A 27003-nucleotide genomic window follows, 5' to 3' on the forward strand; every position below is an offset into this window, starting at 1 on the left:
TTCAGCAAACGAATCACACCCGTCTTCAGGAAATTCCCAACAAGAGCCCAAGCGTTCGTCCAGATTACCTTGCCCAACGCAATTAGCCCTGGATTCTAGACCCCATTTTATGCCAGTTTACAACTCCTCATCGCTGTCAGCTGTTACCCTAATTCCAGGTGCCTCATCATCATCCTCCTCATCAGAGCTAAAACACCTTTGACTACGCCCCACAGCATCCCCAGCTGTGGATCCCGTCCCATCCCTCCAGCTCGTCCACGGGTCTAATCCTGCAACCCCCCAGTCGCCTCCCATACTATCATTGCCGGTAGCACCCAAATCCTCCCTCACACGAGTCCATTCCATATCCTCCTCCTCTGAGCTAACCATCTCTTCCTCCATTCCCTTGGTAAAACCCTCAAAGGAGTCTTCATCAGTTGGTTCTGCAAATAAGTCCCGCAGCCGTTTCCTTTCTCGCTCCTCAAGAGAGTCTGACTCCCGAGGAGTCTTACGACCACGTCTCCCAGAATCGGAGCCATAAGGCTCAACCATAACACATATAGGGCTTATCTAGAAGGGCCCATGTGCAGTGACCCACCCCCATAAAGTATTGTATATCTATCCATAAAATATAATGCAATGAAAAACATATATTCCAATTAATACTCATAACCTTTTTGATTACTGTATTTCTGAGTACACTGTACTTCTGAGTAAACTACCGATTTTTACTTCGGAGCAGAGAGGGATTTGTGCTTGCTTGGGAATTATTTCCAGCCAAACACAAACTAAAAAGTATCAGAAAATAAAGACAATTATATTCCTCAATATTTCATACATCCAGCTTTCCCTCATTTCACTAATTGTATCTCCACCTTTTCATTTGGGTTTATATGGGCTCAAACTGCAGTAAGAGCAAAGAGAGGGAAGCATGCCAGGGCCCAAAATTAATCAAAAGAGTAGGTATTGTTCACCAAACTTCCTATTTTCTGAAAGAAGGGGGGCAGGTGTAGACAAAAACACAGGAACTACGATTAAAAGAAAGTGGCAGGGCAGAGTGGGTGAAATAGGTCCAATAATTGAGTGGGGAACATGTAGATTCTCGGGTATTGAACAGAGAAGATAACAGCTCAAATACAGCTATAAGCCTCCAATCTCAGTCACGCTTCCTTAGCTGTAGAAATGTTCCTACAAGAAGGTATGTAGATGTTGCAGTGTGTTGGACCAAAAAGGTGCGACTATATTCTCCTTCACTGCAAGTACTGTGTCCAACTACGGCAGTAGGCATTTCTGTTGGATATTTGATTGCTTTAAGAATGTCATTATAATGGTGTTGCTTTTTTGTATCACTCTATTAGCAAATGATTATGATAGGCTTTCTATCCCTAGTAGATCTCCTCTTTCTGGTTTGGTTCCCCTCAGTTTTTTCTTTCTGCTATTCTCCTGGTTAACAAAAAAATACTTAAAACTGACTGTTACCTCACCACCATACTCACAGTAGAGACACCTGCTCATTCATGGGCATAAATGCTCATAACCACTTCACTCTATGCAGCTAATGAGGGAGATAAAGTAGACTCACTACACACACACACACACATATATATATATATACACCTCACAACCTCTGAAGATGCCTGCCATAGATGTGGGCCAAACATTAGAAGAGAATGCTTCTGGAACATGGCCATACAGCCCAGAAAACTCACAGCAATCCAGTGATTTCGGCCATTAAAGCCTTTGACAGACCTCACAACCTTTGAGAATGCCTGCCATAGATGTGGGCCAAACGCCAGGAGAGAATGCTTCTGGAACATGGCCATACAGCTCGGAAAACTCATAGCAACAAAGTGATTCCAGCCATGAAAGCCTTCGACAACTCCCACAATTCCCTAGCAGTGAGCTATGGCAGTTAAAGTGTTGTCATATTGCATCACATCAACAATACAGAAGCAGCCTGTATGAAAAATGCATACTGATCCAGACTAACACAGGTACATATGGATTCTACTTAATTTCTAAGTGTATATCTTTTGCATTTGGTGCTGTTTAGTGGGGCTTTGTTTTGGAAAATAATTTTTAAAAAAGGATCCAAGTAGCACAAAGCCTTTTTGCCCCACATTAGACAATGTCACGGGATGATAAATTGTAAATGATATTACATTAACGTTAAGATTGTCAAAGCACAAAAGTAGAATAATTTAAGCCGCCTGTCAGTGATAACAATCCAGTTTAATGGTAGATTTGTCTCTGGCTACCCTGCCATACCATTAATTTTCCCATGTGGTCTTTCTAAAACTTCCTGGCTATGTCTATTTTTACAATGATTTTTTCTTTAAATTAGTGCATTGGCTTGTTTGGATGTAATAGCAAAATACTAGACCAATTTGTAATTCTACTTTGACAATATAGCACTTGAGAAAACATAAGACCTAAAATATTTCATATACTGCCATTCTGCCAGGAAGCAATTTTAAATTACTACAACTTGTCCAATTTGAAGGAAGCACTTGAATCTGGAGGTGATAGAGATTGTGTACACCCGTTAAAGTGATTCAGAAAACCAGAGCATTTCACATTTATATATGCTCTTCAGCTTTGAAGATATCAACTCTTCCAAGTCCTCAACACAGTGCAAAGCAATTGTAAAGCACTGAAGTGTTTCTGATTTGAACATGCTGCTTAGTTTGCCAAATAGAAAAGTTCCAAACCTTGAAAACCTTTGTTAGTCTCCAGTTCTTTACCAAAATATAAGTCAGTCTGCTGATTCACTACTTTCTATTTTATTTTCACCTCCTTGTGCATTTGATTAATAATTTGAATCAAAAAGCAACATGCAAAGTTACAAACAAACCTGGAAAATGCACAGGTTTGTAAGAACTGCAATTGTATTGCAGAGAAGTGGCAAACTGGAAAAATTGCTCAAGGCAATGTATAAAATTGCTTGCTATAAATAACACAACCTTCAATATTAAAAACAAGAAATGTAATCTGCATTCCTGTTTAAAAAATTAGGAATAAAATTTAAAGAACATGGTTTCAGTGCATCTATTTACTATTAAGAAAAAAATGCGACAATGAAAAAACTTTTTTCAATACTGCAGCTGCTTTTAATGTATTTTAGGTGCTGAAAATGTTCTACAACACACAGTAAGTATATGAATTTCCATAAATTTCATTACTAATCGCTACACCAATTTCATTCACATCTGACAACACAGAAATGTTAAAACATGTTAAAAATATGTGATAGAGGAGATCGGAAGTCATTTCTCAATTTATTTATTTATTTATTTATTGCATTTATATATCACTTTTCTCATGCCTAGGGGAACCTATAGCAGTTCACATCAAATAAATGGCAAAATTCAATGCCTCACATACAATAAAAACAATATATCGCACATCTAAAACACATAAGACTATACATTAGACCAGGGGTCCCCAAACTACGGCCCGCAGGCCACATGCGGCCCATCGGAACCATTTATCTGGCCCCCTTGGCGGTAGCTCGCTCCTCCTTCACCAAGGTAGCAGCGGTGGGGGGAAACAAGTGAGTGGGGTGAGCAAGGAGGTGTGGAAAGTGAGTGCCTTCCCCTCCTCGCTTGCCTCCGCGCACGCCTTTCTCTTCTCCCTCACCCCGCATGCTCCCTTCCTGCCACCGCCGAGGAAGGCCGAGCGAGGAGAGAAATGCGCTCACCTTCCTCGCCTCCTCGCTTGCCCCGCACGCTCCTTTGCCGCTGCCACTGAGGAACGCACACGGGGTGAGCGAGGAGAGGAAGGCACTCACCTTCCTCACCCGTCCCACGCGCTCCTTTCCCGGTGCCGCTGCCGCCGAGAAACGCACACGGGGTGAGCGTGGAGAAGGCACTCACCTTCCATGCATCCTCGCTCACCCCACATGCTCCTTTCCCGCTGCCGCTGCGGAACGCGCACACAGGGCAAGAGAGGAGGGGAAGGCACTCACCTTCCACGCCTCCTTGCTCTCCCCACTCGCTCCTTTCTCGTCACCGAGGGAAAATGCTTTAACTGAGCCTAGATATACTACAGGGATGGTGAATAAGTGCCCCTCCAGCCAATAAACTGGAACCCCCATCTTTCAATATTGCCAATGCTCAGTCTCAGCAAAAGGAAAAGGTAAACCTTTCTTGGCTAGGGGGTTCCAAGGGGTCTCGTCCAACCATGTTTATTATGGTATTATTATTATTATTATTGGCACAAAGACAGAGTATGGCACAGCAAACGAGATATATATGATGTATTATTATTATTATTATTATTGAGTGGCTGTCTGTCAGGGGTAAACCTTTCTTGGCTAGAGGTCTCTTTGAACCCTGATTATTACAGTGTCATTGTTGTTGCTGTTGGTCAGGGGTGCTTTGATTATGTTTTGGTTCACAAAGACAGAAGGGGGTTGGACTAGATGGCCCAAGGGGTCTCTTCCAACCCTCTTTATTATTTTTATGATGATGATGATGATGATGATGATGATGATTAACATTGAGGCTGTATTTGTTCCCTTTTTTTACTTCATAAGATATGTGCAGTGTGCATAGGAATTTGTTCATAGTTTTTTTTAAAAAATTATAGTCCGGCCCTCCAACGGTCTGAGGGACCATGAACTGGCCCCCTGTTTGGGGACCCTTGCCTTAGGCCATTAAAAACTATGAACCTTCAAACATAAAAAACATTTTAACATTGCACTGATCCCAAGGTTTCTGAATTTAAGATGCCAGATTTCTGTAAAACAAGCATACATTTTTCAAAAATGTTTTTATGACCCTCGGTTTTCTGCAGGCCAGTGTGAGCATTATGGATGGCTCTTTTCTATGCTGTTTTTTTTCTTGAGGCTCGGAAGAAACTGCCTATCAAACAAGGAGTGTGTTGTCGAAGGCATTCATAAACGGAATCACAGGGTTGTTGTGTGTTTTCTGGGCTGTATGGCCATGTTCCAGAAGCATTTTCTCCTGATGTTTTGCCCACATCTATGGCAGGCATCCTCAGAGGTTGTGAGATATATATGTCAGGAGAGAATGCTTCCGGAACACAGCCATACAGCCCGGAAAACACACAACAACCCAAACAAGGAGTGGTAAGTGGCCTCTATGGATTTCTTGTATATCCTAGAATATGTGGCCTAGTAGACATATTGCTCATATTATCAAAAGTAATCTTTTCTAGAAAAAATTACTGACCAAACAGAGATTCAAATCACACAGGCACCTTTGGCATCTTTTCCTTTTTATGATTCCACTGAACATTCCCAGGGCATATGTCAAAGGATGGTAACAGGATTCGTTGCAGGAGCACCTTCTCCCTGCCTCACCCCAATGCTTTCTTTGAATGGAGAACCCAAGAATGTTACAGCTAAAGTTCTCATAAATTCTTAACATACAAGCCACTGATAGCATTAAGAGATCATTTGATGGAGAATCCCCCCCCCCCCCCACCCCAAAAGCATTTCAGGGAAGAAAAAAGATAGCAAAAGCAAAGGAGAAAGGTAATACAGTCAGTCCACAAGTTAAGAACAAGATAGGTCATGCAAGTTTGTTTTTAAGTTGGTTTTGTATGTAAGTCAAAACAGGTACATTTTTAAAGTGTAACTTCACCTTCATGTGTAACTATACACATACATACACATATATACACACACACATACACACACAGAGGCGGTCCACCAGCGAGACCAATTAGGCGCTCGCCTGTGGCGCATTATTACTGGGGGCGCCGTCAGTCCCGGCCCGCCTAGGCCGCTCGGTGCAGTGCCAGGCCAAAGCAATCGCCCGTGTGGACGGGTGGGGCTTCCATGTCCGCACAGTCGATTGGAAGGCCTGCGCATATGCACAGGCCCATTGACCATGCTTTTGGGGCGATGGGCCTGTAAGCATGCACACGCCTTCCAATCGCCCCTGCGGACGGGTGGCTGGGGCTTCCGTGTCCGCATGTGCCGGCGATTTGTTTGGGGGGCGGGAACAAAATTCGGAGGGGGACGCCAAAATTCTGGTCGCCTACTCCCGAAAATTACCTCGGGGCGACTCTGCACACACACATACATATACACACAGATATATATATATATATATATATATATATATATACACACACACACACACACATACATGCATACATACATACATACATACATGCTTTGGATTGCATAGGGAAGGGTTACCACCCCTATGGAGATTTCAGCCCACTTTCTATCCCTGAGATAATGGAATTTTGAAAAATTAGGCTTGTTGTGGAAACAAGGACTGGTGAGAAAGCTTCAGTTGAGACACCGTTTCCCCATGATAACTCTTCTAGGAGTGACTGTCCCTTCCTAGGGTGGATTTCTCTCACTATCTATTGTCTCACCCCCATTCTTAACTATGATTTGTTTGTAAGTTGGATGTTTGTACTCGGGGACTGCCTGTATAGAGGTAATATTGCCTTTGACCCACACTTTTGTAAGATTGTATGGATGAGTCTAGGGTAATTGCATAATATTCATAGCTTTATCCATATCTTGCTATCTTGCATCTGTTACTGAAGGTCAAATATGGATCTGACTGTATGATACCGTATGTAGCAGCTGTTTTTCTTTTCTCGGGTATCAGTAGTTCCTGACTCTTGGCAAACAGATGTCAGACACATTTGACCAGAAGCTATCATTTGTGGAAATGTATTAAACTAGCACACAATGAGCCAGTTAGAGGAAGGAAGCCTGAGAATCTACAATTATAGCTGTCCTGTGAAATCCGTACTAATATACATACAGAGCCGTAGCCGTCAGGTTAAAAAAAACTGGTTTGCTCATGAATTTTAACTGGTTAACCAATTTATGAATAAACCAGTTTTTTTAACCTGACACATTTGGTGGGGGGGAGGACCCCTACCCTCTCTGGCTATGGCCCTGTATATATATTACTCTTTTCATATAGGAAAGCCATAAAAACTTGTTTTTAAATCACCTGTAAGCAGCCAAACAAAAACTGCTTTATTCTCATAGGCCTCTCGCCACAGTTTTTTTGGGTTGCCATGGTGTGTTTGAAGATAATTCTAAACTCTTGATCTTTTTTACATTTTTGAGTTATTTAAGGCTTGACATGATTTCTGTGTCTGCATTTCTCCACCACTGATTGTTAAAAACATTGCAGACACATACTCTTGCCAGCACCATCACACAATAAGGAACCAACATTGGGATAATCAACAGTGAGAACTGCTAGTATTCCTCATTCAAGATTGTTAAATGAGGAAATCTTGGCTCCTGGGAAGAACTAGAATCAGCTCAAGTCCATAGAAAGTCAGTTGCAGCATCTTCCATGCAATGCAATCGGGATAAATAGCACTGGACCCCACAAAACTTTTATCAGAATTACAGTAATTGCCTTGACTATCTAGGCTGCTTAACCGCATAGTCAAAATGATGAGTAGTCTTTTTTGAAGAAGCAAGCCTCTCTCAAATCTCACTATTTTAAAGAGGGAGAATTCAATGGCTTGTAAGGTACCTCTCTCCTTGCCAGATGTCACAGTTTTAGTGACCGATTTAGAATATCTTTCAAAAAGTCAAAGACCTTCTCAAAATGCAGGCAAAATAACACCAGGCTTTGACATATTTCAGGTCATTACTATTAAAACTTCTAATAAGTGTGGGCTAGATGTAAAAGGGGGGGATTTGCATAAGGTCCAAATCCTACAGTTTGCCTATCTCTGTCCTTGATATATCCATGAAAAAACTTGGAGATAAATATGACATGTTTCATAGCTTAATGTCCTTGAATTCTTTCCAATTTTGGCTGAGCTTATCATTTGGAAGGAATAGCACAGGAACAAGATGGTGTTCCTAGGCTTTGAATCATGTAATCAATCAACCAAGAGGGCATAGGTTGAACGTTGTTCTGTACTGCTTGCCTTTTTAGCAGCACTTTGCAAACCTGATACATTGCAGACACAGAAAACACCACAGATACGCTGTCTCACTTCCAAGAAGAAATATTTTATACACTGCCCCCCAACACAAAATGCAATCTGAACCTGTTTCCAGAAAAACACTGGACACTCTGGAATATTCTACAATACAGGAAGCATTGAGCTCTATCTCAACATTCATGTTTTGTTCCTGTTCATTTGTGATCATTGGGTTTTTCTCCTTTGCAGTACACTATGGGAGGCTGGGCAAATGGCACATCTCAGAGACTGTAGTCCTCCAATATTTGGCCTTGAATGAAACCTCGTCTCCCAAACCATGAGCATCTAATTATCGACAATACATTAACAAGACCCTGGCTTTGCTAGCCTTGCGGCTTATTATTCGATGCTCTAAGGGCTACAGATGTGTGATACAAAATGTAGGTCTGACCCAACATTCTTACTCTTCTCTTATATGATGTTTAACAGGTTTGCTTGATGAAAAAACCAGTGGAGCTTCGAAAGCTGGCATGATGTGTTTTTGCACTTTGATCAACCAATAAAGCTGATATAAGTGCACATTTTTTGCTGTTTGGCCAACATGGCTACTGCTGAATCTATCTGATGCAGTAATAAGGGGATCAGCTGAGCTCTGCCTGATGATAATGGATGTGGATTATACCTGCTGTCCAAAAATTAGTTGCCATCATTGCACCTTGAATTCCTAAGAAGTGATTTTTCCCTATACTTATGAGACTACAATGTATGCAAAGTCTAGGAAATAAGCTCCCAGTGCTCAGTCTCCTCCCTGTTCAGTATTAAGCTCACTGCTTTAGGATTGGTACATTGTCTTGGCAGGGGACCTGTTTTCCAAACTGATGTTCATCCTCATCCAGGGACGAGATGCTAATCTTCTCTTTAGTTTCAGTTTTGAACTCAGAAACATGTTTCAATCTGTGGCACAGTGAGAACCTGTGCTTCATCAACTGGATGGGGATCACATCTTGATCTCAAGGAATTTATTAGCATCAATTTGACTGAGTGACAGGGGTTGTTATGGCGAAAACTGCAGTTGATGCTCTATCATGGCACAGAAAGAATTATTTCACTGTGCATACAGTATCTAGTCACACCAATACTGTTAGGGTTGATTCAGGCCTTCTGCTTTCTCTGCTGTCCACAATGCAGTTTTTTCTGAGCTTTTGTAGAGGCATTCTTGGCATGATATTCTCAAGCATGAAAGTCAATATAGCCAGGAAGGCAGCAGGACAGTGGACATTTTCTCACAGAAGCTAAAGGCTTTTTGGTGCAGAAAACATTTTCTTCCATCAGCCTGTATTTTTCCACTCCAACAGAGTTCCTCTTTTAGACTGCGGCTGTGTCATTTGCATGACATATATTGCAACCCTCCCATTTGGCTGCAGTTGCATTACCATTATGTTTATGTTACGTTTATGTTATTTACCTCTTGCATCACCTGGGGTACCAAGGCAGATGAACTGACATGGAGATGCTACCATAGGCAGAAATGAGGTAGGTGACAACTGACAATGGAGTGTGTTCAGTGGCAGCACTCATTTTAGTATTTTCTCTGGGTCAGATAAAAACCTTTCTTCCAGGCTTTTAACTTTTATTTTTGATTTCTAGCTTTATCATAACGTTTAACTGAGGATTTTACATTGCCCTTTTCTGCTTTTGTTATTTCATTGCTGTTTACTACTTCATTATTAATATTCTGTTACCTTTTAGTGAATGAATTTTGTAACTATCGTATTATTTTCTCCAGGTCAATATGGATGTCTAAAAACCCTTTAAATAAAAACAAATATTTAGCTTTATGCAATATTAGATTGTCATTCTTTCCAGACAAGTGGGATGAAAATTTTTGCCAATGACTATTTTTCCACATTATAACACACACACACTTATGTTTATGTCAAATTCTCAGAGTAGTTATAATGCAATCAGTTGTGTTAGATGAGCATAATTCAAGACATAAGTCTAATTATTATTCTAAGGATGTGGCATATAAAATGGGAAACTGTAATGAAATATTCCAGTACCATAATTTCCACATAGCTCTTTGAATGTATTTGAATATAACATTTAAATCAGGGGTCCTCAAACTTTTTAAACAGGGGGCCAGTTTACAGTCCCTCAGACTGTTGGAGGGCCAGACTATAGTTTTAAACTATGAACAAATTCCTATGCACACTGCACAGATCTTATTTTGAAGTAGAAAAACAAAACGGGAACAAATAGAACCTCAATGTTAATAATAATAATAATAATAATAATAATAAGGGTTGGAAGAGACCCCTTGGGCCATCTAATCCAGCCCCCTTCTGCCTTTGTGCATCAAAAGCAGAAGCAATGCACCCCTTAATAATTAATTAATTATTAAATAAATAAGTAATTGAAATACCTTTATAAATACAAGTTTTGGAAGGAGTGCACCGGACGAGGGAGGAGGCGGGGAAGTCTTGTGCAGCGAGAGGGAGGAGGCGGGAAAGGCGGCAACGGCATGCACCTTCCTCGGAGGAGGAGGGAGCTGCCGCTGTGGGGGCCAAATAAATGCCTTTGAGGGGCCTCATGTGGCCCGCGGGCCGTAGTTTGGGGATCCCTGATTTAAATCAACTCTAGTAAATCAGTTAACATTATAGCACTGTATAATGTTCCTACTTTTTTTAGTTGAACTTTTTCTGGAAAAACCCGTATCACTGGTTCTCTAAGCAAAGTTACTTTTTTGAACTTCAAATCCAACAATGTTAGTTGAATTCTTTGGGAGTTGTAGAAAGTTCCAGTCTCTGCCTTAATGATTAAATTGCCATTTTTAAAGCATATGTAAAATTACAAAAATATTACCTTTAGATCACTTCCAGGCAGGGTACCAATCCCATCCTTCCAGTCCATTACACTAAACACATCAAAATCCTGTCCACTTCCACTTGAAGCTGGTTCAGTCATGGTGATTATACTGTAAAATAAAAGAAGAGGCATAAGGGAAATGTTTTTACTAATCCAGTTGCTCCTTCCAATTCACCATACTTTCTATGGTTTTCACATTACTTGCCTGCCCTTCAAGACTTATAATGCTTTATAACATAATCCAGAATGTGGAGATGCCTTGTTAGAAGAAAATGCCACTGCAATGAGCTCTCCAAAACCCATCAGACTGCATGCTGTACAGGGCAGCAATTGAGGGTGAAGGGAAGAAATGCATTGCTGAAACCACAAAGTTGTCTTGTTATGAGGGTCTCAAGATAGAGCACAGGTGGGGATATCACTCTACTAGTATAATCACTTCATACATTATTTCAACACCATATTAATTTGTATGTGTAGCAGTGTTTTCCAAACTGGTGATTTCCAGATGTTTTGTTACTAGTCCCAAGTCAGCAGGAGATTCAATAGGTAAATCCTCATTGGAACTTCCTGCAGCATTTAAACCTTGCCCTACGAAGTTCATCAGTCTTTGTAACAACAACAACAAAAGGAGCTGTTATCACTTCAAGATTAGTGGACGGTTTATAGCACCGTTAAACAAACAAAATTTGCCAGACATTTCTTTTTGGAAGTGCTTCAGGTGAATACACAGCGTTGTTGAAATCCCAGGCATATATAAAATCCAACTATTTCCCACATCTGTGTCTATCCTTAAATTAAACATAAAGGATCCTTGTTAAGTGTGAAACAGAAGAAAAGAACAAAATAGCAGTTTCTTATGAACTTTGGGACAAACTGAAACACCTAAAGAGTACCAGTTTGGGAAAGGCTGGAATACAGGATTGCAGCAGTCTGTGCTATGTGCTATTCAAGATTTTGATTGCACTGAGAAGTGTGTGAACAAAGAAAATAATGGTTGGTTCGCATTTTTGAAAAAAGATTCTAGAAGCTACTCCAATCTGTCTTCAAGTGAAGTATATCTGGAAAACATAGAAAATTAATTTGCAGCTCAGTTCATATGCAACTGCTATATTGTTCTGTACTCCTGTTTCATACTTAACAAGGATCACTTATGTTTAATTTAAGGATAGAGACAGATCTGGGTAATTGTAGGATTCTATCTGTGGCTGGAACAATTCGGTGTATTCATCTAAAGCAATTCCACAAATAAGTATCTGGCAATTTTGTTTGTATAATGCTGTTCTGAACTGTACAATAATTTTCAAGCAATAACAAAGAACTTAAAAAACATGGTGCTTTCAGAATAATGGCATGTGGCTACTACATCCAGACAATTCAATGCTTTTAAGATGCTACCGCTCTGGAATTCTTGAAACAAGTATTAACAAAACAACAGAACACATGAAGAATGTTAGTATTTCCTGGTCTATACTATTAAACATTAAATAAATCTCCATCTCATTTTTTCCCATAATCAGCAAGTTATATAATTGCTTTCTTTATAACAAACTAAGATTTACTTCATATTTAACACTATTCTAAATTATATGTGCTGTAAGCAGAAGCCATTGCTGTGAACAAGTTTCATCAACCTTTTATTTGGTGTATTTTTCTGGATTTATTTTAACTATTAAAATGGAGGGGGGGGGGGCAGAAATATACCATCACTTGATATGATGACCCTAGTTCAAAGTGAAAATATCTTTAAAAAAAAATAGTCCAGCCGAGACCTAGTAAGCACTATATATTTTTTTCACAAGTCCCCCGATCAGGCCCAAATACTGGCTTGAACAAACATGGTATGAGAAACCACTTGACCAGAACTTTCCAAACTGTGTGTTACAACATGCTAGTGTGTTGACAGCAGTGTGTAGTTGGGTCACGTGAATGTAAAGAGAAACTTCTGAGTATGTGAAATAAGTAATAAATCACATATTTTAAAAAATATAAATAAAAGGGTTTCATGAGAACTATTGTGTCCCCATACATTTAATTATTACAATTTATGTATGTGTCCATATCTTTTATAAGGAGTTTGAATTACTGTGTTGCAAAATGATGCATTTCTCTGGGGTAGACTAACCATTAAAAAGAGTGAGATAGTTGCTCTCTCAGTTCACTTTTTGAAATCATTTGCTATTTATTTATACATTATTAAGTCCTTTCCCCCATATGCTGCAACTGATGCTATAAAACAATTTAGTTCCTTCTTTCATTGTTTGCTCCTTTTTGTTTATTTATTTTTAAAAAAACAAACCCTGAAGTTTGCTAAAGAAAGCCTTCAGAAATTGGAAACCTTCAGCATAAACATATTTTCTGATATTTCATATGACATGTGTAGCTAAGCAATAACAGTGTGGTATATCTGGCAAAGGGTTTTTAAAGAACATACAAGCTAGAAGAAGCTGCAGCAATTTTTTTTTTGGCCTGGGTTTAATAGGAAAGGCAGGAGTCCACAACTCCTTTCCTCTCCTGTTGACTTACGTAAATGCAAACTATTTTTGTATTTTGAATTTAGTTTGCAGCAAATGAAATAAGTTGATGAAAAAGAAAGGAAGTAGGAAGAACGGACAGAAACTGGAACATTCTAATAAAAAAATTAGACAACAGAGTATTAATTGGAATTGTCCTTCCAAATGGGAAATTTTCTTTAAAAAAGATTAATCTCAAGGTGGCTAAATTCTACTATAATCCCGACATAGCTAATTTATTAATTAACTTTCACCTGGTTGCAACTATGACCCCATCGACACTGCCATATAATGCAGCTTGAACTGTATTATGTCGTTTGTATAGATTCATATAATGCAAACTGAACTGTAGTGAAGTGGATCATATTTACACTGTCATATAATCCAATTCAATCTGCATTATAAGGACAGTGTAGATGGGACCTAAAACTAATTTAAACTGGATTAAGATCACTGGTTTTAAATGCCATTATCATCTACAACAGTAGATGTAGCCAGACTGCATCACTAAGCAGTTTGTTGTTGCTTTAACTGCCATGGCTCTATGCTATTGACTTCTCCAATGTATAGTTTTGTATGCTCATATTCACAATTTATAACTAGCCTGAAATTTTCATCTGGAATATTAGAGTTATTCACGAGCCCCTTTTTAAAGAACAGTTTGTAACACAACCGAACAATAGTGGCCCACTAACCAACTAGGCACTATTTTTTAAATTCCTGTCTCAATGCTGCTGCATTTTCCCAGCATTCAGAAAACAGGACATTATTGCCAGGATAAGTCAATTCTTCATTCTTATAGGTCCACTGCATTTTTTTTTTGTATCAGGAGCGACTTGAGAAACTGCAGGTCACTTCTGGTGAGAGAGAACTGGCCATCTGCAAGGACATTGCCCAGGGGACACCCAGATGTTTGATGTTTTACCATCCTGTGAGAGGCTTCTCTTATGCCCCCATTGCAATATGAAGTGCTGTAACAGAGCTCCGTGAATGTCACCTGCACCTACTCAGTAGTGTCAATAATACAGCTGAGCAAAATTTCCATTTGGATATACTATTATCATCTTCCCAACAGCATGACTGAACCTGCCAAAAGAAAACAAGACTGGCACAGGAATTCAGTAATCTGAAGGTAAAATGATAAGAAAGCGCTCTCATATATCCTCCCATGCCACACTTTCTCTCTCATACACAATCTCTATATATAAAAGAGTGATGGCATCAGGGCAGCAGACAAAACAACAAAACTACAGGCCCCCCAACCTCAAAATTTGACAACACAACCCATCATTCACGGCTCTAGGTTGATACAACAAAAAGAAAAGAAAAATAAAGTCCTAATTACAGGGAGACGAATAATAGTTTTTATCCAATTGCTGCCAGTTAGAAGGCTAAGCTCCGCCCACTTGGTCTCCTAGCAACCTACTCAGCCCAGGGGACAGGCACAGTTAGGCCTCACTTAGGCCTCTTCCACAGATTATCAGATTTTAACTGGATTATATGGCAGTGTAGACTCAAGGCCCTTCCACACAGCTATATAACCCATTTAGAATCTTATATTATCTGCTTTGAACTGGATTATCTTGACTCCACACTGCCATATAATCCACTTCAGTGTGCATACTAAACATAAAGACAACCATACAACAGACATTCAATACCACCACTGCCTCAACAATTTCTCACCAACACCACCAGACAAGGCCACAGCAACGCGTGGCCGGGCACAGCTAGTATATATATATGCACACAGCACTCATTTTTAGACTCTTCATGGCCAAACTAAAAGAAAAGGCATCCGGCAAGAGGCAGACTACCTCTTCCTATGCTAGATACTCACCATCTCAAAGAAGTGAGCACTATCTAGCTTTCTTTAAAAGATAACGAGATGAAAGAGTAACATAGCTAGCCTATGACATCAAGGCTATCACTCCAACCAGTTATTCTTGATCAGGACTTGTAGGGCTATCCCCAAAGGCTAAAATGAAACAAGAAAAAACAGGAACTAAGGTCTAAGGGCACTTCCACACAGCCATATCACCCAGAATATCAAGTCAGAGAATCCACAATATCTGCTTTGAATTGGATTATCTGAGTCCACACTGCCATATAATCCAGTTCAATGTGGATTTTATACAGTTGTGTGGAAGGGCCCTAGATCAGGAGTGGTCAAAGTGTGGTTTGAGAACCCTCATGCAGCTCTTTGATATACAACTTATGGCTCACAAAAACAGGTTGTTGAGCTCCTTCTTGCAGTACACATCATATAAAAGGTTAAAAATAGCCTTTCAAATTTTATAACTGTTTGTCAGGTAGAAACTGAGAGTCCCATGAAATAAAATGTATATTTAATGTTCATGATTAGGACACCTGAGTCTAGGATTAAAGAAATTTTGGGATTAGCAACGATTACAGAAGAATTGTGCTGAAGAATCAGTAATACTACAAGTCGGGCTGGTATTATTAGTTTTACCTTGTGATTGCATGATTATGGTGTTCGTGGCTCGATTTACACGGCCATATAATGCAGTTTCAAAATGCAGATTAACAGCATTGAATTGGATTATATGAGTCTACACTGCCAATTAACCTGCATTCCAAAATTGCAATATATGGCATACCAGATCCAGCTTGTGTTGCTGGCAATGAATTTAGGCCCCATCTACACTGCTATTTAATGTAGTTTCAGAATGCAAATTAACTGCATTGATATGGCAGTGTAGACTAATATAATCCAGTTCAGTGCAATCCACTGTCAGTATGGCAGTACAGATGGGACCTTAGTAGGGGTTAGTGTGGTATTAGGCATTGTAGGGTTTCATTGCATTGCAGGTACAGGAGTTCACTGTTTCTTTTTTTAATTTAATTTCTTTAGAAGTGCCTGCATTTTTATGAGATGGTCTCTTTTTAAAATATTCCCAATTTTATTAACATTTTTCTCCATATTCCAACCGCACATTTACTAAGACAAATATCATTAAAACATATCTGGTTTTGCCTATTTTGAAATTTAGCAATCACATTTAATGATAATGAAATGCAAACTTGCATGTTTTTCTTAGGGCCTTTCTACACTGCCATAAAATTCAGATTATCAAAGCAGACAATCCACATTATCGGCTTTGAACTGGATTATGTGAGTCTACACTGGCATATAATCCAGTTCAAAGTAGATAAGCTAGATTTTATACAGCTGTGTAGAAAGGGCATTATATATGTCTGCAGTTCATTGCTCTATTAAATACAGTCAATATACTGTATATACTCGAGTATAAGATGACCCGAATATAAGTCAAGGCACATAATTTTACCACAAAAATATTGACTCAAATATAAACCGAGGGTGGGAAATGCAGCAGCTACTGATAAAATGTAAAATGTTTTTAAAATTGCCACATTTTCTGAACACCAAGTAAAATATTTGAAATTCTCTGTATACCCACAGGCTTAACATTCAAGGACATTCATACTGAGATGTTAACAAGCCGCCTAGGTGCCTGAAGTGATCTGCTAAATAGGGACCATGAGAAGGCAGGAGAGACTCTAAGACAGTGGTTCTCAACCTGTGGGTCCCCAGGTTTTTAAGATGAATTACACTGATGAATGAAACATCTGGTTTTACAGTGAATGTGCACTTCTGCAACTGAATGACTATATCAGGTGCAAACACAATCTTTTTCAGATTTTTTTTGGTGTCAGAATCAACTTGAGAAACTGCAAGTCGCTTCTGGTGTGAGAGAATTGGGTGTTTGAAAGGACGTTGCCCAGGGGACTCCCGAATGTTTGATGGGGAGCTAGAGCTGACAGAGGGAGCTCACCCGCTCTCCCCAGATTCGAACTGGCAACCTGTCGGTCAACAGTCCTGCCAGCACAAGGGTTAAAGCTGTCTCTTATTCAATTGTGTCATTATATATTGTAATCCATATTTATTTATCTATTGGATTTATTGGATCCTAGAATACAATCTAAGGAGGCTTGTTTCCAATATTGTTTCATATATAGAACAATAGAAAGTAGAAATGTATGATATATGTTATAGCCAAACACATGAAAGCTGATACTTCCTTTTTAAAAAAAAGTTAACACATTGTCAGAAAAATAATTGCCTTGACTAAACCTTCACATATATCTTCTCTTGGGACTCACTGTATTTGACAAAGGGGAAAAAACCCTTTTTGTGGGCTTGAATGCAGTGAAGATGAAAGAATGCAGAGATTTAGATCTAAGCGCTCCTGTTACACACATAAGAAAAACTAGCTAATGAAAGAAGTGCCTATAAATAGCAAATAACATAAAATATTTTTTAAAAGAGTGTAGAAACTATTGAGATAAAACCATGTACTGCAATCATATACTCAAGATGTGTGTGATGGTACAGTCAATGGAACACGTAAGATTTCAGCCTACACATATTGTATAAAATAATTAAACCCGTCAGTTAGTCGAACCATTTTGTTCCTTAAGTACAGTAATGCACAGTTTTCCCAGAAATGTTCTGTGTTGTTATATGAACAGTCATGAAAAAATTATAGGCAATGCTGTTAAGCTTCAATGGAAATAGTAAAAGCAGAGTATTTTCAGCTTTGGGAGGACATGGGCCTTAAGGCTGTATTTTACAATATGGTATTAAGAACTGAGAACATGATTTCACCTTCATTCAAACTGTTAGTAGCTAACAAACAAAAAACTGCAATCACAAATATATGTTCATCAGGCAATGTTAGGCAATTGCTTGAAAGTGTGAAACAGCCATCAATTTCCAAACCCCCAGAGAATTCCTGTATTTTTAGTATCACCTCAACAATATTTCAGTGGATGCAGTTTGTGTTCATCTGTGAAAAATCAATTGCTGTATTTTAGATAGAAAACCCTGGGTGTTTCTACAATGATCATCAGTAACTAATACAAACTATTAGCAGGAAAGGGGGTCCATTCTTATTTTGGTCTTTTGCCCAGACCCTCATTCACCACAATTAATGTTAAGTTAATTTTAAGTGGGGGGGGGGGGGGGGGGAGATAGATCCAGAAATTATTTATAAAAGAGACCAACTTGGAAAGTATAACAGACCCAACTGGAAGAATAAGAAGGGTCTACGTAGATGGGTGAACCAGGACAATCTATTCAGATTAAACTGTCAACAGTCTAATCAGTGCAAGAGCAAGGCAGGTAAGGAAGTAGCACTGTTGCTATCCACAAAAAGAACAGGACTTTTGACAGTTATAACCACAGGATTCCACTTCATCTGCCTTGCCTGCATCCTATGGAATCCAAAGGCACACTGACACTAACACAAATATAGTTGCCATGGCAATATCCTATGGAGTCCTAGGGTTTGTTTTAAATGAGGTCCTAAAGCTCTATGGCAGAGAATTCTAAACTGCTAATGCCAGAATCCCATGGGATGTTGTCATAGCAGTTAGTTGAATAGAATAATAGAGTTGGAAGAGACACATGGGCCATCTAGTCCATCATCTAGTCCAATGATGGGCAACCTTTTGCGCTTGGTGTGTCAAAATTAACCAAAAAACCTAGCATGACATGGGTAGTGTGTCACTTTGAGAAAAAAACCCATAATTTCGCAATATGTATAGTTTAAATAACAAAAATATATAATTGTAATATATAACTGTATTTAATAAATCAAAACTATTTACTACCATTATTTCCATGTACAACAATCTATGGTACCTCTTGCAGTTTCCACGCTGATGTTTCTCTATTCTAGTTTCAATGTAGTCACGAATAATGAATAATATAATAATAATATAATAGTAATAATATGATAATATACTACAATAATAGAATAATAATAGAATGATATATATATATATATATATATATATATATATATATATATATAAAATAGAAATGTAATGTGCATAATTCCTATAAACAATAAAACCACTTGACGAAATCACACAAAATTTGGCCACAAAAGACATAGTCATCCAATCAATCTGCATGCGGCAACGTGTCAGCAAAAATGGCTAGGCGTGTCAGTGCTGACACGCACGTCATAGACTGCCATCACTGATCTAGTCTATCATGCAGGAAAAGCACAAAGCATCCCTGGCAAATGGCCATCTAGCCTCTGTTTAAAAGCCTCCAAAGAAGGAGCCTCCACCATAATCTGAGGCAGAGAGTTCCACTGCTGAACAGCTCTTATGGTCTGGAGACAAACCTGCTCCCTCTTTCTTATGATACCCTTTCACATATTTATACATGGCTATAATGTCTCCTCTCAGCCTTCTCTTCTACAGGCTAAACATTATTTTAACAGATTTGGCCCTAGATTTCATGACAGCTAAGGTGGTACTATCCAAGAGTGTGTCTTTGATGCAGAGCATGTTTCCAGCTTCATTTTATCTGTGAGGGAATCCATAGTGTCTATTCTTTGGTCACAGTCACAGCGTTACTTCCTTAAATATATCATTATTATCAACACAAATCATAGTTTGGGCTTATGGTTGTTCCAAGTTCTACAGATATAATCTCTTAAATTCCCGGTGGTGCAACAGATTAAACCGCTAAGCTGCGGAACTTGCTGACCAAAGTGTTGGTGGTTTGAATCTGGGGAATGAGATGAGCTCCTGCTGTTAGCCCCATCTTCTGCCAAACTAGCAGTTCAAATGATGATGATGATGATAATAATAATAATAATAATAATAATAATAATAATAATAATAAAAACATTATTTCTAGACTGCCCCCTCTCCCCAGAGGGACTCAGGGCAGTTAACATACACATAAACGGCAAACATTAAATGCCACAACTACATCACTTAATATCAAGAGTACAAAATAACAAAACATACTATAATAAAAATCCAAATTACAAAACTCATAAATTTGAATATAACAGTCAGTAAAAACATTACTGCGCAGACCGTATACACTTATCGTGGGGGTTACGTTCCAGGACCACCCACAATAAGTGAAATTCTGCAAAGTAGGGGCACTATGTTTATTTCAATATTTACACATTATATTAGTAGTTAAAAGGTAAAGGTTTCCCTTGATGTTAAGTCCAGTCATATCTGACTCTGGGGGTTGGTGCTCATCTCCATTTCTAAGCCGAGGAGCCGCCATTGTCCGTAGACACCTCCAAGGTCATGTGGCCGGCATAACTGCATGGAGCGCCATTACCTTCCTGCCGGAGCGGTACCTATTGATCTACTCACATTGGCATGTTTTCGAACTGCTAGGTTGGCAGGAGCTGAAGCTAACAGCGGCCGCTCACGCTGCTCCCGGGGTTTGAACCTGGGACCTTTCGGTCTCCAGCTCAGTGCTTTAACACACTTTTACACATTATATTAGTAGTTAGGTGGTCTTTATCCCCTTTGCAAGCCTTCTTCCTGCGCTTCTTCCTCTCCGGCGCCTACCAGTTTCCCTCTTGTGCATGTGCCTCCCTCTCATCGGCATCCACTGGACGCCGATGAGAGGGAGGGTGCATGCGCAAAAGGGAAACTGGCACTTTTTGCGCATGCGCACTTCTCAGAAAAAAACTGGGAAGCAGTGAGGGAGCAAAAAGCAAACCACAAAGTAGGGAGGGAAGACTGTACGTGCAAATGTGAGTAGATCAATAGGTACTGCTCTGCCGGGAAGGTAACGGCGCTCCATGCAGTCATGCCAGCCACATGACCTTGGAGGTCTCTATGGACAACACAGGCTCTAGAAATGGAGATGAGCACCAACCCCCAGAGTCGGACACGACTAGACTTGATGTCAGGGGAAAACGTTTACCTTTACCTATCCCTTAAATTATATCAACCTTAATTATTTACAGCGGAATAGTTTCTAGATAGCTTTGTCAGCTTCTTTTGTTGTGTTTGGTCCCATCTACACTGCCATACAATCCAGTTTCATAATGCAATTTAACTGCATTGAACTGCATTATATGAGTCCACACTACCATATTATATGGCAGTGTAGATGGAGTCTTGGTCAAATATTCCTACTAATGTCTTGAACACTTATAGCTCATTTGGGCAACTAACACATTATTAATTTGGTAGGTTTTAATAACTAAGTTTGTAGACATCTGAATAACCTTAATCTTCACTTTATCTCCTTCTGCTTTTCAACTGCCTAACATTACACATTAAGGACGCACAAATAATATTCACAAATGTTCCCATTCTTGACAAGAAGGCATTGTAACACATCATGATACCAGGAATCTTTCATAGTGAATCATTTCTCACATTTTGAGATTTTCTCTGGAAAATTTCTTTAAACAGATGAAAAGTTTTTTGCACAAAAAACATGTCTCCCACACAAAAAAGTCTTACTGAAAGTCCTGAAACTTGAAAAATTATCAAAATGTGCAAAGGCACTCATGATACACGCTGCTATATGCTGGGCATTATATTTTATTTACACACACAGTTAGTTATACTACTATGTTCACAATCCTTATCATGTGATTTTAAATATTATCAATCCATCACTAGCACTGGCAAAAATGTGTTATAACCAACAACACCAGATATACTGTATACCAAAAACTAATCCAGATGCCTTCATATGCAGAAATATAACCTTACGGCATTGCCCACTTAATTTGTTTCAATACTACATCATATAAGCTATATATAGTGTGGGATTCATGGATTCAAAAGTGACATTTTATTTTAATTTATATGCCGCCTTTCTCCCAGAGCAGGATTATTAACTCTCTAAACCTGACTTCGATGGTTTTAAATTTTAAAGTATTGATATACTTAAATGCTTTTCCACATATGGTACTCATACCACTCAAAATACCATAAAGTGTCAAGAGTAAAAAAAACCCAGATATAACTGTCCCAATAGTGAACATTTAATGATGACTTAAAGCTGAAAGGTGGTATACTAAAAACAAAACTTGGAATTTAATTTAAAATACAGTACAATCTAATACATTTCTATTCAGAACTAAGTTTTGATTAGTTCTAAGTTTCATGGCATAGGTTTGGATCTAAAGGATGTAGTTTATTTAGAAGCAAGCCCCCCTAAACTGCACAGGCCTACGTTTTTGCAAAGAACCATGTTGTATACATAATCCATTATTTTGGTTCAGGCGCAGCCAATAGAGAAGTTATATCTCACAGATGTAAACTATTTTATCTCAGGATATATCAACATTGAAGGTCGCTCCACTTTATTCTGGTACTATTTTGACTCTCTGCTTACAAACACATTTATCTTTCACATAGTCTCCCTTGCACAAATACCATTTAATTTATTTTTTTCAGTGCATCCATACGCTATACCTTTTTGTTAGATGACGAAATTTATTTAGCATTGCCCAGGCTGACATTGATGGCTTTCCTTCCGATTGGCTTGAACCAAAGAAAATGTTTGACTGGTAGTACCTACAATTGTTAAATTTTTTTCATACTAAATTCCATGTATAACGTCACAAAAAGAACAATTTCCCCAAAACAGAAGAAGTTTGTCCATCAATCTTGATATCATATAAATCTAAACCTAAAACTTGCTTTAAGTCAGTTCATAAATATGCATTCTTGGGAAAATATATTGAAATTCAAAGTGTCTGTGTGTTCACATGATATGTGAAGCAATTGATCAGGTTTAAAACCTTACTACAATCCTTGTTTGTGCCCCATTAGATAACATAAGTTTAGTGACTGTTATCAAGCATGAAGGTCTGTACAGGAAGATAGACAGAGTAAAACTTTAAATTACAGTACAGATAAGCAATGTCCTCCTTCAGGATACATAGGATTGAATTAAGGTTGTTAAGTTTGGATTACAGGCAGTCCCCGAGTTACAAACATCCGATTTACATATACTGTAACTCCTAATGACAAACGGGGATGAGACAAATGGAAGTAAGATGAAATCTACACCTAGGAAGGGAAATTCAATCCTGTGAGAGTTATCATGGGAAAAAGGTGTCTCCACTGAAGCTTTATTGCCAATTCTTGTTTCTACGATAACCCACCATTTTCAACATCAAATCGTCACAGGGACAGTACGTGAACAGGGACCCAGAGAGCAAAATAAATGTTACAGGGATGTTAACACTTTCCTATGCTATGCAAAACTTAAAAAAATGGCTGGGGTTACACCTGTTCTAATTCATATACATTTTTTCGTGTTAGGAGTGACTTGAGAAACTGCAAGCTGCTTCTGGTGTGAGAGAATTGGTCGTCTGCAAGGACGTTCCCCAGGAGACGTCCAGATGTTTTACCATCCCGTGGGAGGCTTCTCTCATGTCCCTGCATGGGAAGCTGGAGCTGACAGACCCTGTTCCCCACCGACCTTTTGGTCAGCAGTCCTGCCGGCACAAGCATTTAACCCATTGAGCCACTAGAGGCTCCATTATACAAATACACACACACACACAAATTCGACTTAAGAATAAATTTAGAGTACCTATCTTGTTCTTAATCTGGGAACTGCCTGTATAAAAAATATATATATAAAAAATGACCTACTGCAACTATTGTAGAAAAAGACACATCAGCATACCTGCAAAACTAGGTGTGTGTGTGTGGAGAAGGATATCCCCAGAAAGGCAGTCTTTGTAAAATCAGCAAGTTCAGAGAGATTGCTAAATCTAATCCTTTTCCTGTAAACCATAAAGCATCCTCAAATCACCCATATACATTTCTATTCAGAGGTAGAAGTGAAAAGCACCCGGCTTATGCCCATCTATTTCAAAGTAAGGATGACTAGGGGAAAGTATTTCAGGAGGAAGCATGGGCTGCCCGATAGGGCCACAGAACATACACAATCCCCCTTTGCCTGTAATAAAAAGGATAACATGATACGAGTCCACAAAAGCACACAAGGAATTCCTTCGAGGCTATATTTTTTGGTTCCATCAATATTTTACAATGCATGATGAAAATCAAATTGAGAAATTAAAATTATGACTGCAAAACAGTTTTGAGAGATCCACTAATTTCAGGCAGAAACCTACCATATTCAATTATATTAGTATATGCAGGCAGAATGCCGTTCTCTCCAATAAAGGAATCCACACACCCCATACTCAAGACAACCTAGTGCCCTACTCACATGTGCACACAAAAGGTTTCCCTAGACTAGTGGTTGCCAACCTTTGATCCTCCAGGTGTTTTGGACTTCAGCTCCCACAGTTCCTAATATCTGGGAAACTGGCTGGGATTTTTGGGAGTTAAAATCCAGAACAACTGGAGGACGAAGGTTGGGAACCACTACTCTAGACATATACACTGATCCATAACTTCCTACACATAAACAAACCCTGCCTACCAATTTCAGGTTGTACTGTTTCCTGACTATGGCCCCATCTACACTGACCATATAATGCAGTTTCAAAAGGCATTATATAGAAGTGTAGATGGACTATGACGCTACTGGGTATGTTCCTCGATGCTTGTCTAGACCAGCGGTTCCCAAACAGTATTCCATGGAACCCTGAGACTCTGTAAAAACTATTTAAGAATTATGTATCCATTTTAAATTTAGACAACTGCCTGCACTGCCAGCAATCTAAGGCCCCTTCTACATATAAAATCCAGATTATCTGCTTTGATCTGGATTATATGCCAGTGTAGACTCATAAAATCCAGTTCAAAGCAGGTAATGTTGATTATCTGATTTGATAATCCAGATTATATGGCTGTATAGAAGGGGTTTAAATTAGGATACCGTTGGGGGGGGGGGGGGGGGAGGAGTGTCTTCTGAAGTTTTCCATAATCAGAAAAGTTTATGAACCACTATTCTAGACCACGGTGTCTTAAACTTTTACACTTATGTGACCCCAGGTATATAGGTATATAAAAAGAGGTGTGAAAATATAACATTACCTGATAACAAATTAGCTTTCAAAGTCTTGCATCATAAAACAGGCTTATTTTCCTTTTAAAATTGGGTTTCTGAGAAGTGAGACACCTGGTTCAATTGCACTGTTTGAATCATTATAATCCAGTCTTGGATGTACAAACACAATTGTTGGCCAATTTCATACAGGATTGGCTTTCCTTTGTTTTATTCTCTTGGTAATGATTTCTGGGTCAAGGAAGGAAAGTGGAGGAGCAGGGTAGATTCAATCACAGTGCACAAGAGGACTACAATGGTTGGTTCATGATCCCCCGCCTCAAAATGTAGCAAATCAATTGCAGTAAGAAATTTGCCCCAATTCAAGGAAAGAGCTGAACATAGATTTTCTGTAAACATATTGATTTGGTTACAATAAATTTTCTGTATAGTCCAGCTATTTGGAAATTCAGTGAAACACAGCAAACTACCAAGCCCCTCAAGCAATTGGCTGAACCACTCAAGGAGCTTTTCTAAGCATGTCACTTCTGCTATGGCTATATCATTCAGTTAAAATGTGGAGTCTCCTTCTTGGCGGTTTTAAAATGGGATGTGTAGTCATCTGTCAGATGTGCTTTGATTGTGTATTCCTGGATGGCATTGTGGTCTTTTCAACTCTATGGACGCATCTACACGGGGCACAAAATCGAAGGCTGGTCTGAAACATGTAGATGGTCCTGTGCATCATATAAATGCCACCAGAGCAGATTCTCACCCCCCCCCCCAGGGGTATATGGCCCATATAGATGGGTCCTATGACTACAACAGTGGTTCTCAACCTTGGGTCCCCATATGTTTTTGGCCTTCAATTCCCAGAAATCCAGTTTACCCAGAAAGCTGGTAAACTGGCTGGGATTTCTGAGTTGTAGGGCAAAAACATCTGGGGACCCCAGGTTGAGAACCACTGTTGTAGAGGTACCCATAGAGTCATAGGACCCACCTACATGGGCCCCACTGCTCTACAATGTAGAATGAATGCAGTTTGGTGCCATGGGCCAAATATTATGGAATCCTGGAAGTTATAGTTTGGTTTGGTACTGGCACTCTTTTACAGAGAAGACTAAAGTAAAACTATAAGTCCCATGATTTCATAGTATCGAGCCATGGCAGTTATAGTGGTATCAAATTGAAGTAATTCAGTGTAGATGCGCTCCTATACTATCAGTATTGGAATTATCCATTTTAAAAAGGAAGTGGGGAAAAGTCTCCATCTAGAATTAAGAGTAACAGTCCTTGCCAGATTATAAATTACACTATAATACCTCCTCTGATCATGGGTTACTTTCTGGCATATTGGTTTGACATTCAGTTTTTCTAAGTTTTCTCACAAATAAATTCCAGGAATATATTTACAAAAAAAATCATTTTAAGATCAGCATCATTTCCTATTTGAGATTAACCTAATTACCTGAATTACTTCAGTGGTCAAAGATTTGCTCTTCAGATGATTAAAACATCCAAAATACACATGTATTAGGCCCCATCAGAAGGCATAAAATGATTTTGTTTGCTTTAGAAATACATTGGCTTCTTTGTTAAGCAAAGTACAGTAGGTCTCAATGCTGTTTGTTTGAGATGTTATAGAGAGGTCTTACTTCAGAAATATTAAATGAGACGCTGTATTGTTTATCCCTTTCCTGTCTTCATTCATCACTATATTTCACAATTTGTATCCCAACTACCTGTTTTGATAATTGATGATGATTTAATGGAAATAAATTCTCACTATCAATCAGAAAACTGTTTTGTCAACATGCATCAGGAGAGGTTGTTCAATTAAACTGAATAACAGTTTACACACCAGATACAGCATAACAAACACTACGGGACACTCAATTATTTTTACTAAAAATGATCAAAACTTCAAATGTGTAGTTCAGTATCCAAGTGATTAAATGAAGCTGACTTTAAAATGACAACTCTGCTATAAACACCAAC

General features: G+C 38.9%; 1 protein-coding gene and 1 long non-coding RNA gene across 4 annotated transcripts in view; one reads left to right on the forward strand and one right to left on the reverse strand.

Moving 5' to 3' along the window:
- l3mbtl3 (L3MBTL histone methyl-lysine binding protein 3) overlaps positions 1 to 27003 on the reverse strand; it is an 86356-nt gene that overhangs the window by 48890 nt on the left and 10463 nt on the right. For 2 of the 3 annotated variants that reach the window (XM_062978790.1, XM_016996412.2), the window contains exon 2: positions 10738 to 10849. In XM_062978790.1, coding sequence (XP_062834860.1) covers positions 10738 to 10839 — 102 coding nt within the window. In that variant the 5' untranslated portion in view covers positions 10840 to 10849. Of the gene's footprint in view, positions 1 to 10737; positions 10850 to 18345; positions 18431 to 27003 lie in introns of those variants that run through there. The other variant, XM_062978786.1, reaches the window with a different exon arrangement.
- The window catches only part of LOC103280143 (uncharacterized), a 50214-nt gene that overhangs the window by 22159 nt on the left and 1052 nt on the right, over positions 1 to 27003 (forward strand). The window lies entirely within an intron of this gene.

The sequence above is a fragment of the Anolis carolinensis genome, chromosome 1 (assembly GCF_035594765.1).
Source record: "Anolis carolinensis isolate JA03-04 chromosome 1, rAnoCar3.1.pri, whole genome shotgun sequence".
In the NCBI taxonomy this organism is placed as follows: domain Eukaryota; kingdom Metazoa; phylum Chordata; class Lepidosauria; order Squamata; family Dactyloidae; genus Anolis; species Anolis carolinensis.